This window comes from Centruroides sculpturatus, unplaced genomic scaffold, assembly GCF_000671375.1.
Source record: "Centruroides sculpturatus isolate CEXI.00-Female unplaced genomic scaffold, Cexi_2.0 scaffold1853, whole genome shotgun sequence".
In the NCBI taxonomy this organism is placed as follows: domain Eukaryota; kingdom Metazoa; phylum Arthropoda; class Arachnida; order Scorpiones; family Buthidae; genus Centruroides; species Centruroides sculpturatus.
The window spans coordinates 1-14,977 of record NW_019385991.1 but is presented as its reverse complement, the minus strand read 5'-3'; the positions used below and the strand labels follow the sequence as shown (position 1 = coordinate 14,977).

General features: G+C 33.4%; 1 protein-coding gene across 1 annotated transcript; it reads left to right on the top strand.

Moving 5' to 3' along the window:
- The first annotated feature begins 13,082 nt into the window (after positions 1 to 13,082).
- Positions 13,083 to 14,965, top strand: LOC111612967. Its single transcript, XM_023354265.1, has one exon. The coding sequence runs from the start codon at positions 13,355 to 13,357 to the stop codon at positions 14,843 to 14,845; it is 1,491 nt and encodes a 496-aa protein (XP_023210033.1). The 5' UTR covers positions 13,083 to 13,354; the 3' UTR covers positions 14,846 to 14,965.
- The last annotated feature ends 12 nt before the right edge of the window (positions 14,966 to 14,977 follow it).

Here is a 14,977-nt window from a genome sequence, read left to right as displayed (position 1 = left end):
ACTGTCTATTAATTAAAATTAAATTTAAGGTTGTTTTACTTTTATTTATTACATTAAGAATATTATTAATAATTTAACATTTTATGCAATAAGTAAACTCAAAAACTTATAAGTAACTCCCAATATCACATTGAATTGTTAAACGCAGGCAGATCTACATAGGGACTAATAGGGCCCACAAAAAATTGGATTATCATAAATTTTTAATACTTTTTCATTAACAGTGAGCACTTATCGTATAGTAAAAAATAATTAATAGGTTAGGTTTTGTAAGAACGCCGATTGGGGGGGAGATTTTTATTCCCTACTGTCGGGATGGTCTAAGGTCTACGCGTATGTGGGTGGCGGTTTTTAAAGGCAGCAAAGACAAGCGTTTTACAGATGCAAACCGTTTATTCTGGACGAAATTGCTTACATAAATTTTCTCGTTGGAAAGGTCCTGCGTTGTGGGAAATTTCGACGTCGATTCTGGTCTTGCGTCGTAGGGATTTTCGGCGGCGATCTGGTCCTGTGTTGTGCTAAAAGTTCGAAGTTTCGATGCACAAAAGATGAAAGGATGCAGGAAAAAAACCGGAGATACACGAACACAAAAGAAGTCTAGTGGAAGTCTCCGTTGTCCTTGGAATTGCTGCTTTTATAGGTTTTTCGAGATCGGCTTCTTGGTAATTGGATACACCTTACATCACCATTTTCTAATTGGTCTTCCACCTGTCTCCAGGTGTAAGTGGAGCTTCGTAAAGTTCGCGGGAAAGGTCGGCTGAAGATGGTTTATCCGACATCATCCTTTCGACTCTGATCGCGTTTAATTGTTGACTATGACACCTACCTCATTTTGATATTTCTCTAGTTTCGTTTTACCTTCTAAACTGCGTCTTAACTTTAATATTTTAAATTTTCTTCTTTTATATTTAAAATTTTGTTTTTACCGTTATTCTCTATGAGCGCTGACGTCAAAGTCCGGTGTCACCGATTCGACACTTATATAATTTGTTTTCTTGACGATTGAACTTTACAAATTTTTTTTATATCTTTTCTTTTGGGGGAGGGCTATGTCCGGGTCCTCACAGTTTGGTAAAAATGGTGCCCTATTGGAATTAAGCCCTAGGCCCAGAAAAACCTAGATTCGCCCCTGGTTTAATTAAACATGATTGTACAGTATCACTTCTCTGCTTTCTTACTGTTTAGATCAGTGGTTCTCAACTGGGGTCCTTGTAACATTACTGGGAGTCCAGAGAAAAAAAATTATCGAATTTTTTTTCTGGACTCCCAGTAATGTTACAAGGACCCCANTAAACAAGATTGTACAGTATCACTTCTCTGCTTTCTTACTGTTTAGATCAGTGGTTCTCAACTGGGGTCCTTGTAACATTACTGGGAGTCCAGAGAAAAAAAATTATCGAATTTTTTTTCTGGACTCCCAGTAATGTTACAAGGACCCCAGTTGAGAACCACTGAACCAGAGAAAAAAAATTATCGAATTTTTTTTCTCTGGACTCCCAGTAATGTTAGTGGGGGTTCACGGTGATACTTTTGTGGTTTATAGGGTAATTCTACTTTAGAACAATTGTTTTACTGAAAATTAAATTTCTACAGTATATATATTGTCAATTTCTTTATTATTCATTCCTTGCATAAGGATTAAAATGTAAATTATTTAAAATATCGAATACGTATACGACATATATATTTCATCGACAAAGGTCAAAGAGAGATGATAAAGCCGGGGTTTGTTAGGAGAATCTTATAGCATTAGCGTCGTGTCACTTGACAGTGACATTTCTGAAGGTTTTGCGTCAGTTTGTTCCAGATATTGAAGATTAGGGTGGAAGGCTCATTGAATAAATTTGCATTTTTTTCCCTCCATTACTCGCTTAGGTCTGTTAAAAAATTTATTTTTAATTTTCTACTATTGTATATAAATGATCTATAGAACTTAGTTGTTTAATATGTTTATTTTGCAATAAATTGGCTTTCCTTCAAAATAAAGCATAATCATTTACTATTTCTTTTAAAACAGTTTCTTTCTTTTTTATTAGTGAAAAATATAAGGTTCTTTTTTCTGTGCAATGTCTACGGAGGTCCACGAAAAAATTAAGAGGAAAAGGGGTCCATGTAGGTTTAGATCATAAGTATATTTCCTTTTCATAACTAATAATGCAAGCGAAGAATAAAAGTACAACAAAGCTATAATGTAAGAAAAATAAATTCATAAACTATAAAATAGTTAATTGTTTGAGTGTAAAAAACAAACTTTAAATTTATTATTAAACTAGCAGGCGGGCCCGGCGTTGCTCGGGCAAAAGTAACGATAACTAAGATAAAGAATATTACGTTACAGTCAACCTTACCCGTTTTTACAGAATGCAAGAATTGGACCTTGTTTCCAGACTTATTAGAGAATTTTTAGATGGTTCTAAACATGTTCGACTAGCTGTTACCCGCGACTTCGTCCGCGGAGGTTTTGCAAGCAAACCCCATTTACATTCAATATTTCAATAACTATAGTAATCTATATATATAATCGAGACGAGTTGATAATAATAATCAGCACAGAGCCCAAACGGTTAGGAGTTGAAATTTGGTACACAGATAGGGTACGTCACGAAAACGCACACTAAGAAAGGATTTTTCGAAATTCCTCCCCACGGGGGAGAGGGACAGGATTAAGGCTTAACACTTCCATCAACAATGGAAGTGCTAAGTAACAATGGAAGTGTTAAGTAACAATGGAAGTGTTAAGTAACAATGGAAGTGCTAAGTAACAATGGAAGTTTCTTCAACAATGGAATTGTTAAGAGAAAGCGACGTGCAAGACGCAGATGCAGTTTTTTTCGTTTTTGAGGGAAATCGAACATATTTTTAGACCCAATCTAAAAATTTTCTAATTAGTTTGGAAACAAGGGGACCCAATTCTTGCATTCTGTGAAAACGGGTAAGGCTGACTGTAACGTAATAATCTTTATCTTAGTTATCGTTACTTTTGCCCGAGCAACGCCGGGCCAACCTGCTAGTTGTTATATAACACCTACCGCTAAAGAGAATTGCCGAGAATCAAACGAAATACAGTATTTTCAATTTGATCAATTTTTTGGAACGTTTACAATCGTTCTATAATCGAACCAATACGCGATAACAAATTCCAATTTAAAACGGTTCGAATATTTTAAAAATCGAAATAGATAAAAATATTTATAGCAATGTCTGAAATGTTATCAATTTGATTAATACACCTATGTACTCGATGAAGACTATATCCTCTCCCTCATCCCCCGCGGGGGAATTTTTAAAAATCCCTTCTCAGTGTACATTCTCATGGCATACCCTACTACAACGCAGATAAAAACAAAAAATCGCATTTAAAATAGCACAGTAGAAGCCGTTGTTCCGGTTAAGCCTTAATGCTCTCCCTCTCCCCCCCGCGGGGGAACTTCGAAAAATCCCTTCTTAGTGAGCGTTTCCATGACGTACCCTAACTGTCTACCAAATTTCACTTCTTTAGGTTCAGCTGTCTGCTCTGGGCGATGATGAATCAGTGAATGAGTGAGTCATTCAGTCAGTCAGAACAAGCAATTTTATATATTTAGATTTCCCGCAAAAACGAAAAAACTGCATCTGCGCCTGTAAATCTTGTACGTCGCTTTCTCTTAACAATTCCATTGTTACACACTTCCATTGTAGATGGAAGTGTTAAGCCTTAATCCTGTCTTTCTCCCTCCGGGGGGAATTTCGAAAAATCCCTTCTTAGTTTTCGTGACGTACTCTGTGTACCAAATTTCAACTTTCAACTCCTAACCGTTTGGGCTCTGCGCTTATTATTATTATTATTATCAACCCGTCTCGATTATATATTAGAAGAGAGCAATTTTGAAAACAAATTTTTGCTCAGAGCAGAAGCCGAACCTTTCTTACTCGCATTCCCAACTTCATGGTTCAAGCTGGTTTTAGCCTCGCAAACGCAATTTTGACAAAACAAAGGAACAGATTGAACTTGGGAAACCTTGGGGATTTGCGATTAAAACTTACCAATTTTCAACCGAATATCAATATCTCGCTGCTTTTCTTCAGACACATCCATCCCACTAATATCAACTATTTTAATATTAATAGTATGTTAACATATTATTGAGGTATTCAGTAATAGTCGCAAAATGAGAGTAAGAGGTTCTTTTCATCCAATATAACTTATGTTTTCAAAAATAATTGTGTATTTTACGTATTATGACACGTACGGTTTAACAATTATAAGCAAATTTCTATCTATCCATAATTTTGCTATTATTTTTTAAGGTTACAAATCAGTGGAAAATATCTCCTTTTTCTGTTAATGTTATTGGGTGGATTTTATAGAGGGAGTGCACGTGACGTCAAACGACTCCGCTTACGAAGCGCGCGTCATGTTGGTTGCTGTTGGTTTGGTTGTCGACCTCGATGTAATTTATATGTTTGTAAACTTTACTGTTTGTTTTAATATTTTTCTTTGTTATTTTAGTTTTAAGTTTATCTTATTATTATTTTATGATATTCTGTCAATCTTAAGTATACTATATATTCACTTATTGTAAAATTTTTCCTGGTAATGCTCTACAGTGGGGCCAGGAAATGTACATAATACTGTACCTAATAAACTAAAATGAATGAATGAATGTCGACCTCGATATTGTCATCTAACTCGTATTTTTTCAAATTTAATTTTAATTTATTATGATTCATTACACTACCAATTGAACTGCTTACAGTTAGAACTAAAGATTCTGTAACAAACAATTGAAAAAGTTGTCACAATTTGTTGTGCTCTAATAAACTTATCAAACAGTGTCGTTCCATTTGATTAATATAATTTTAATTTGTTATAAAACAATTTGTTATTCGGGGTGAAAATCTTTTGTCAACTGAAGTTCCAATAATATGTAAAATAAATAAATAAATTTTGATTATTAGTCAAATGAATTATAATATTTATTCAATACTGTAATACTTTTTGGGTTTTCATTTTTTTTGCTTAAAAGTGGCAATTTTTACATCAAACTAAACAATTTGCTGTACAGTAAAGTATTTTATTCTATAAAATTTATAAATTTTCTGAATCTTTTCATGGGAGTAGAGCTGGCTGGAAAGAAAATTTTTTTACAATTAGCTCTGGTAAAATAGTGGAAACTGGTGGAGTCTCTATATCTGCTCTACACACACTTTTCATAACAGAAGCAGCTATTCTACCTGATCTATGCACAAAGCACAGCTTGCTTCTACTCTGTGCTAGTGTGTTTTCTTTAGTAAAATCAATTTCTTCATCTGTCAAATGCAAAGTTTCAAATACTGTCCTGCAGTGATTTAACAGCTGATCCCAGGGTAATGCAGCTTTTTTGGCATCAAATAGAGTTGTAAGTGGGTTCTTATGGAAAGATGAATTGACATGGTTTGTAAAAGAATTAGAGTAACCTGGCATCACTGACAAAATTGCAGCAGTTGGATTATGAACAGAAATTTTTTTCAAAAACTTCAAATTATCTCTTACTATGTTTGTTTATACAATATTTGTCAAGTGATAAAACTTGGAATACAAGTTTTTATATATTTTTTTCTTCAAGGCATTGCCGTTTGCTTGCAGTTGCAGCTGACGTAAAGTTTATTTTTCGTAGTGGTTTGTAACCACAATCTTTTACATGTGGCACAATCCAATTATTTGGTCGGTCAGTACATGTCTGGGAGCTCCTTATTTTAATTCCTTCTGCAATGACAAAAAGAATAGCACCAACATGAGAGCAGGAGGAAGATTGCCCAGCCACGCAATTGCAATGTCCAGTTATCACCTCTCCATTTTTCTTAGCTAAAACCCTCCTACTAAAGCTGGCTGCAGTAGATTTTGTGAGTGATTAACCTGTGTACAAAAACAATGTAAGAAACTGTGCTATTTACTTCTAATAATATATTTAAACAATAATAGGTTATTAAATCACGCTTATAGCCCACAACATAAATTAAGATTAAACTAATTAGCCTAATAAACCCTCCAATTTATTATAGCCACATTTATCATATCAGGGACTGAGTGGAGCAAAATAGACTAAATTTTTACAAAAAAATAGCCTTTAATTAACCACAATCAAATTTTTAGTAGAATGCATTTCAAGCATCTCTGTATGGATGTATTAGGCTGGTGTGGGGTCTTTGTGTCTGAAATATGATGATGAGAAGCTTGAAATGCATTCTACTAAAAATTTGATTGTGGTTAATTAAAGGCTATTTTTTTGTAAAAATTTAGTCTATTTTGCTCCAGTCAGTCCCTGATCCCCTCTGGCACCCCCTCTATAAGATATGAGAACTATAATTTTTTTTGTTGGGTTGTTATGCGGGTCTCCTCATCGCTTAACATCAGAAATGCAAAAATGATTTAATGCTAATGTTAAATACTTAATCTGCGGGTAGATAAGAAGGCAAATATTTTATAAAGGGGTCGACAAGATAAAAAGTTTGGGGACCCCTACTCTAGAACAAGTTTTTCAAGAAGACTTTTTTAAAAGAAGTTACCCGATGCGACTATTATTTTTAAAGTTTAAAGTTAATGAAGTCTTAAAATACGCCATTTGCAAAATATGTAAAAATGCAACTTAAGGGAAATTCTATCGTCGAGCATGAACGTCACGTGGTCACGACGTCACTGCAACAATAGTGCGATCACCGATCCGAAATCGATAAAATGCGTATTCTACACCTAATATTTCCGCAAAATAAGTAGTCCTATACTTTCCGTCAATACATAAAATGAATATAACCAAAATTTCATTAGGATTGGACAAAAAGTGCAGGAGTTAAAAGGAATTCACACACAGACAACGGCTTTTATATTAGTAATATCAACTGAAATTACATTGGTTACACTAGTTACTGATTGTGTATAAGTGGTCATGGACAAAAAAAAGCTTGAAAAGAAAAATTTTAAGTTTTGACTGTTAATTGGCATAAACCTCCTAAGTAAATTATTCAGTTTATTCTTCTAACCCTGTAAACTTTTATTTTTTGATTACATTCACAACTTTTAACTATGAACTACACGCTAAAAAAGCTATTTAGTGAAGGATCAAATCTGACATATTAGAATGAAATTAACCATGAAAATTTCTGAGATTTCAAACTAAACTAGAACCAAAATAATAAGTTGAAGTAATAAAAACATCACCTAGAACTAGGTGATACTTTTATTACTTCAACTGTCCTGCATCGATTTCTGACTTTTATTTTTCAGTATGTACTGGTCAATTGTGGATGGGCTTATAACACTTAGAGTTGTTAAGATAGACAAGTATTAAATACAAAGAGTTATTCTATTGGGCAAATTTGCTTAAAGAACACAGTAGAGCATCGATTACCCGACTCAATTGGGGAATCAGGTTGGTCGGATAACTGAAAAAATCAGATAACCTAAAAGAATGAAAAAAATACATTATTAGTATAGTATATTAGTATATCCCACGTAATTAGTATATTAGTATATCGCTATTAACCAACTTCGCGTTGAATTTTCATCGATGTTAAGCCTAACAAATTTTTTTAAAAAATAATCATCGTCGCTATTATATCGTTAAAAATTATTTTAAAATTATTTTATTGTTCACAAAACACAACCACTCATAATTAGAAAATTAAGTTTCGTTTAAATACAGTACTGGCCTCCCTTTCATGGTCGAGTCAGTGTTGCCAGCTAAAACACGCAAAAATTTAACAAAAATAATATTAAAGTAGCCAAGACATAGCCAAATATTGTAGCGCCGCATCACTAGCGGACATTGAAATTTTCAGACTAGGACGGTCGGTTAACCGATGTGACGATTAATCGGGGGTCGGATAATCGATGCTCTACTGTAATAACATTGTTCTGCATCAAAATCCGCCTGTGAAAGAAAATGATGTTTTTTAAATGTATTTTAGTGTGCTGAATATGAATCTCAAGTTTAAAATCTTCTATTACCCACAGTTTTTAAAAATACCATCTTTTTGCAGAAAAATGAAAATATCTCTTAGATACTGCTCGCATCAAGTCACCCGCTGTGGAATCTTTTGGAGAAAGAAGTCAAAGTGCCGTTACAGAAAAAGGAAATCGGGAAATTGAAATATTTTTAAAGTGAAGGGCAATCTAATTTTTTATGATGATATACTACATTTGTTGAAGGAGCTTCAGTTGCCACAGGATCCTACGGAGTGGAGACTTTACTGACTCATCAAAGTTCAGTCTTAAACAAGTTTTGTTGCACAATGGCAAAAAACATCTGTCCATTCCAGTCGTTCGAGCTGTTTACACGAAAGAAACTTACAGCACGAAGGTAATGCTGGGTAAGATAACATATAACGAATATAAGTGGAATGTGTGTGATGACCTCAAAGTTGTTGCGATGTTAACAGGTCTTCAAGGAGGATACACTAAATTCTGCTGTTTTTTTATATGAATGGGGCAGTTGAGCAAGCAGCAGTCCTACTTGGTAAAAAAGTGGCTTGATTGCGTAGCAAACGTACAAGGTAAGAAGAGTACAGAAAATTCTCGTTACTTTGAACTTGGATAGTTTGAAATTCCATTAGTTTGTAATTGTACTCTTGTCCAGCTGGGGATATAGAGATTTACATGTTAATTAAGGAATTGGGTTAATACAAAATTTAAAGTGACAATTCTGACTGAACTATGTTAACTTATTCGTTTAGATCAGCGTTTCTCAAAGTGGGCGATAACGCCCCCTTGTGGGCGCTGGAGGCTTTCAGGGGGCAGTAGAAGGCTCAAAGAGAATTGGGGGCGTTAAGGAAATATAGAGGGGCGACGGCAGACAAATTCTATATATAAAAATTCGACGGAATATATATAAAATGTTGACATTTCATATATTTTTTATTTTTTATTGAAGGTCACAACTTGAATATTTCTAACACATTGACTTTTATTTTAGCTCAGCGTTTCTCAAAGTAAGCAATAACGCCCCCTTCTGGCGCGATGAATAGATCTATGATAGAGGCAGGGTATTGAACGGTGACCAAATGCAAAATTGGGGCTGATAAGAGGAAACATTGCGTTTAATGGTTTCCAGATGATGAGAACAATGTACAGTAAGGGCACAAAGTGTGAGATTCATAGAAAAGTTTTCCTAAGAATATTTCCAATCCTTTTCTCACACAAGAGAAAATGGATTAGGGGGCGTTGGGTATAACTTTATGGAACAAAGGGGGTGGTGGATCGAAAAAGTTTGAGAATCACTGGTTTAGATCATCCACTCTGAAAGTGGGCGATAACGCCCTCTTGTGGGCGCTGGAGGCTTTCAGAAGGGCAGTAGGTTCAGTGATTAAATATGAGTTTTATTTCTTCTCATTGAAACATTGTTTTTTCTCAGATATAGGATATGGGTCACACCCTATCAGGATAGATAGGGTGTGACCCATATCCATAATAATGCATGTTTAAACATTATATTTGCAATAACTGTTTTTAAGATACCTTTTTACATTACCATCTGTTGCGCAAGTTAAAAAATATGGGAGCACTAATTTTTTTTAAATCTCAAAGTGGGCGGTGGTTGAAATAAGTTTGAAAACCTGTGATTTAGATCAAATACTAACTACTCCATACTATAAGAGAACAACAGACCAAGACATGTTTTAGGGTGTCATCGTACCCATTAAATATTTTTTTCTTCTTTTATCTCATAAAATACGGCTGGGTTTTGAGATTGCAAGATAGGACTACGAGTAGTAGATTGAGATATTTTTAGGGCACTAGGTTGTTAGATTTGGGCAACTTACTACTTTTTTGTCTACTTTAAATATAATTTGGGCTACATTTTAAGAAATTCTGCTTTGCTTGTTATAAAACCCATCTGACAATACATGAGATTCTTACCCGACACACGCTGTTCAACTTCAGTTTATTTATATTATTATTGCAGTAATTAGTATTAATTAAGTAAAATAACTTTCTGCATACATTACATCAGTTATATGGAATTTGGCATGTTGTGCAGAAATATGTAAATCTCAGATAATTCAAAATCTATAATTTGAAGTCGTGATTATTTGGAACTAATGTGAGGTTCCAGACGAGGTCCGAAATCGTGTTAATTGCGCAATTTTCAATGTTTAAAATGTAACGCAAGGTTATGTAAGAGAGAGAGAAAAATGAAGTTATCAAAACAACGCAACGCAAAGGGTCCCATGATGACTCTTGCACGTGTTAAACGATCAGACAATGTCGAACCGAGAGATGGAACTCTGATACAACGCTCGTATACATAGGGTTACCAACCGTGTCATTTTCGCCTGGAGACTCCAGTTTCGGCCACATTTATCCAGTCTCCAGTTTTACTAGTAATTTCACCGGGAATATCAACGTTTCACTTATTATTCTTTAATATTAAAACTTAAAATTGGTTTGTTAATTATTCTATAACATTCACTTTGTGAATATCGGAACCGCCCACAATCTTCGTACGGAGTTAAGTTGGCAACGCATCGTTTTGGGCGGCCAATGTCTGTCTTGTTCAACTGTCAAGTTGAATTAATTTATATTTTAAAAGTTAAATAATAGTTTGAAAGTGTTTGGAAGAAACTAGGAGTACAAGCAGCATAAACAGTAAAAGAAGAATTAATAGTTTGGAAGTTTGTTTGGCGCGGTAAGTAACGTAAATTGTTTTTTTAAATGGTATTTTGAGTCTGATAGGGCAGTGAAAATTTAAAATAAAATGAGGTTATGTTCGAGTTAAAAATATTTTGATACTTAGAAATGATTAATTTGTTATTCATATTCATTAGCATAAAAAAAATGATTAATAAAAATCATAGTTTTGTTTTCAGTGTGAAAATACATTTGATTATTATATACAGTAAATTATAGGTAGTTAGCTCGAATTGGGGGTGGGGGCAATTCTGATTGGTCAATTAATTAATAAATTGACTGATCAGAATTAACATAAAAATTAATATAAAAATATAAATAATTATAAAATTAACGTATGAGTAAAAGTTAAGCAATGGGAGCTTAAATTAATTAAAAAATAAAAAAATATAATTACAGGTATAAATTTAGAAATGATGACCTAGTTTATTTTTTAAATCATAAACAATAGCTGAACAGAATAAATGCAATTCGCTGTGTGAAATAAGCAATCTGCCTCTCAAAAATTAAGGGCAGATGCGAGATGAACACATTGATTGCATTGTTTTTTTTACTTAGAATTAAATTTTAAATAAATATTTCAAAGTATATTAATAATCTCTTAAAGCTTTTTTTGATATATGTATTTTATCTATATTTTTAAAATTAATTTTACAATAATTAATTTAAGCCCTTCGCTTAATTTTTAATCATATGTTTATTTTATAATTATTTATATTTTTATATTGATTTTTATGTTAATTTTTATTGGTCAATTTAATAATTAATTGACCAATAAGAATTGCCCCACCCCCAATTCGCTCCTATTACCAAATTATATATATAGAGGAGAAGGTGGTATTATGGAACCCCAATTACATTTTAGTGAATTGTAAACAAGGTATCATAACTACACTCACATTTTTTGTGCGAAAAGTACTGGTAACTAGTAAACTAAATGTTCCTAATTGGATTTTTCGCTAGTGTAACTATAAGTATGGTTTTTGAAAGCTTCTGTACACAAGGTCAGAAAATAGGCTTAGGGAAAATCGGGTGGTAATATGGAACCGTACTGTATCTTTTCAAAAAATGCTTTAATGTATCCAAAAACAAATAAGAAAGTACAAAGAATGTTAAATAATTATAAAATTATTTACTCCAATGTATTTTATGGACAAAATGCATTCATAATAGAAAAATATGATCTCCACTAACAATATATATTCCATCAGCTCTTTTTCGATATTTTCGGGAAAAATTGGCTTTCTACCTAGTGTCTTTTTCACGAATTGCTTCGGACGAATGTCTGCTCGCAAATAGAGAGTTCGGAGAAGTTGGGTTCCATATTGAAAGCACCAATGGGGTCCGTATTTTACGCATCGCCATCTCGAATTAACTTATGTCTGTCGAGACCAAATTTTAAAAGACGTGAACATCGCACAGATTAATATGTACAGTACCCCCAAAGTCTCTGGAACGGAATACGTGCACCGGTGAACCTACAACTACACGATTTATATTTTAAAAATAATTAAATTCACTTAGCATTCAAAACTTTCCAATTTTGAAAAACACAAATTTGCTGATTCGCTACGGACAACCGTTTAACCGAAGCGAAACGGGTTTTCCCCTCGCTACGGATGTCTGCCTAGTTCAGTTCAGCCACAATCCGCTACGGTTCGCCTTTATTATCAGTTCTAAATGGGGTGGTTCCATAATACCACCTTTTCCTCTATATTTTTTTCAGGGAACGGAGATAGGAATATGATAGGTGAAGTTGCTATTCAGTAATGCTCTCTGATTTTGTTTGATTTTGTGCAGAAATTGTGTATTTAATATGTGGTGTTATATGAAATATTGTTCCGGAAGACGTGAAGAACAATAATTTGTCAAGTAGGGTCATTAAAATTTTAAAACTTTTGAAATAGGAACATTTTAGAACGTTTTCCGGATAAATTGTACTTCAAGTACCGATTTACCGGATTTATCGACGGCGACGTAGTCGAGTCTTTAATATAACATCGTTAACAAATTTTGTGGGTCCTACGACCTATATTAACCCTAATAAAGGCTTACTTCCGGTCGGAAGTCGAACGGGGTTATTTCGAATTTGGCTAATTTCTAGCCCATGTCTTTTGGGTAGTTCTTTAAGGGCATCTTCAGCAACATTCTGTGAAATTTTGATATTTGTATCATTGATAGCTTTTAAATTATGGATAATCTACTTTTAAGTTCTAAAATCAACATTCGGCCGATTTTCGTTTCTACGACTGAGGTCAATGATTTTTTTCCATAGTAACGGGAAATTCGGCTGATTTTGGTATTATTTGGGATTTAACATCGGGATAACCATATATTTTTTCGAATCAGGGTTGAATAAGGAATCTTTTGGTAATGATAATATTTATACTAGNTTGATATTTGTATCATTGATAGCTTTTAAATTATGGATAATCTACTTTTAAGTTCTAAAATCAACATTCGGCCGATTTTCGTTTCTACGACTGAGGTCAAGGATTTTTTTCCACAGTAACGGGAAAATCGGCTGATTTTGGTATTATTTGGGATTTAACATCGGGATAACCATATATTTTTTCGAATCAGGGTTGAATAAGGAATCTTTTGGTAATGATAATATTTATACTAGATAATTATATTAAAAATATTTATGAATTTTGACTATACTGTATTTTCGTTATTATTATAATAATATATTACTGAAGGTATTTATGCATGATAATGGACTCTACATTTAGAGAGAGGTTTAAAACTTCATATAACACTATTTTAGATGAGATTAAGGATTATGCTATTGATCATCCCAATGGGAAATTTAATGTGCCGATGCACATGCAATTTATTTTAGATCAATTCAACAAGGTGGCTAATCTTGTGGAAAGTATTTTCGATGATCTTCAGCTAACAGATGTTATCTGTGAAAAAATGTCCACCTTGGCTACCAAAACAGATTTATATAGCATAAAGGAAAGCTTAAAAATGAATAATTTACAACAAACATTGTTAGAAAAACTAGGAAACATGGAAAATAACATTATTCAAAATATCGATGAGGGGACCAAAAACACTTCTAATAAAATTGTGTTAGAGAAATTAAATATGATACAAGATAACATCAATCCAGACACACAATTTGACATAATTAAAAAATTAAAGGAGATAGAAGATAAAACTATTGAGAAAGTTGGAATAGATATATCTAACACAATTGAAAAAATAAATGAAGATAATAACAAAATAATGAAGAATTATACATCACAACAACAAATAAACTTAGCAGAAAGCACCCTTAATGAAATATTACAAAATCAAAACCGTTTATATGATAAAATAGGAAAAATAGAATCTTTATGCAATATTGATTCTAAGCCTTTTAAAACATACAGTCAAGTTTTAAAAGCAGGCGCACCTATAGTAGGTAGCAAATCAAAACTACAGAACCCAAACCTAGAGGTACTTTTGTTGTATAGTACTGAAGAAGGTATTTCATCTTATCAAATACGGCAACTCTTATACGATCATATTAAACCTTCAGCACTAGGCATAGGAATAGACAGATTAAAGAACATCAGAGGGGGAGTAGCCCTGGAAATTGGGAATAGCGAGGATGCAAACAAACTTGAACACTTTATTAAAAAGGAAATGCCACAAATTATAATAAGAAAACCGAAGAAAAAACTTCCACACTTGGCTATATATTCTGTGCCCTCAGAACTTACGAGAGAGGAGATACCACTCTGCATTTATCATCAAAATGAACTATTTGGAGAATATTTTAGTGAAGATGAATTTATGGACAATTTTAAAATAAAGTTTCGCCTTGGTAAGAAAGGCAAAAATTATAACAACTGGGTGATACAAGTCTCCCCTCAGATAAGAATACAACTTTTGAAATTTGATAAAACCTCGGTTCAATGGTCTAAATGTCGCATTTCCGACTTCTTTCCAGTACTTCAATGTCTCCACTGCTGTCGGTTCGGACACTTATCATCCTCATGCAGTCAAGAAGACCCCACATGCAGCCACTGCTCAGGTAATCATTCTTTTAGAGATTGTACTAACAAAGATAAACCTGCCATCTGCTGTAACTGTAAACATGAAGGTTCTTCTGTTAGCGGACATAACGCCAGAGATAGCTCTTGCAAATTATATACTAGAATAAAAAATAATTTAATTCAGCAAACAGACTATGGAACGACATATTAATAACATACGTTTCCTGCAATATAATACAGGTAGAAGGATTGCGGCTACCTCACTCTTAACATCTGTAATAAATAAATTTGACTTTATATTACAACAAGAGCCCTACTGCATAAAAAATAAACCTGCATGTTT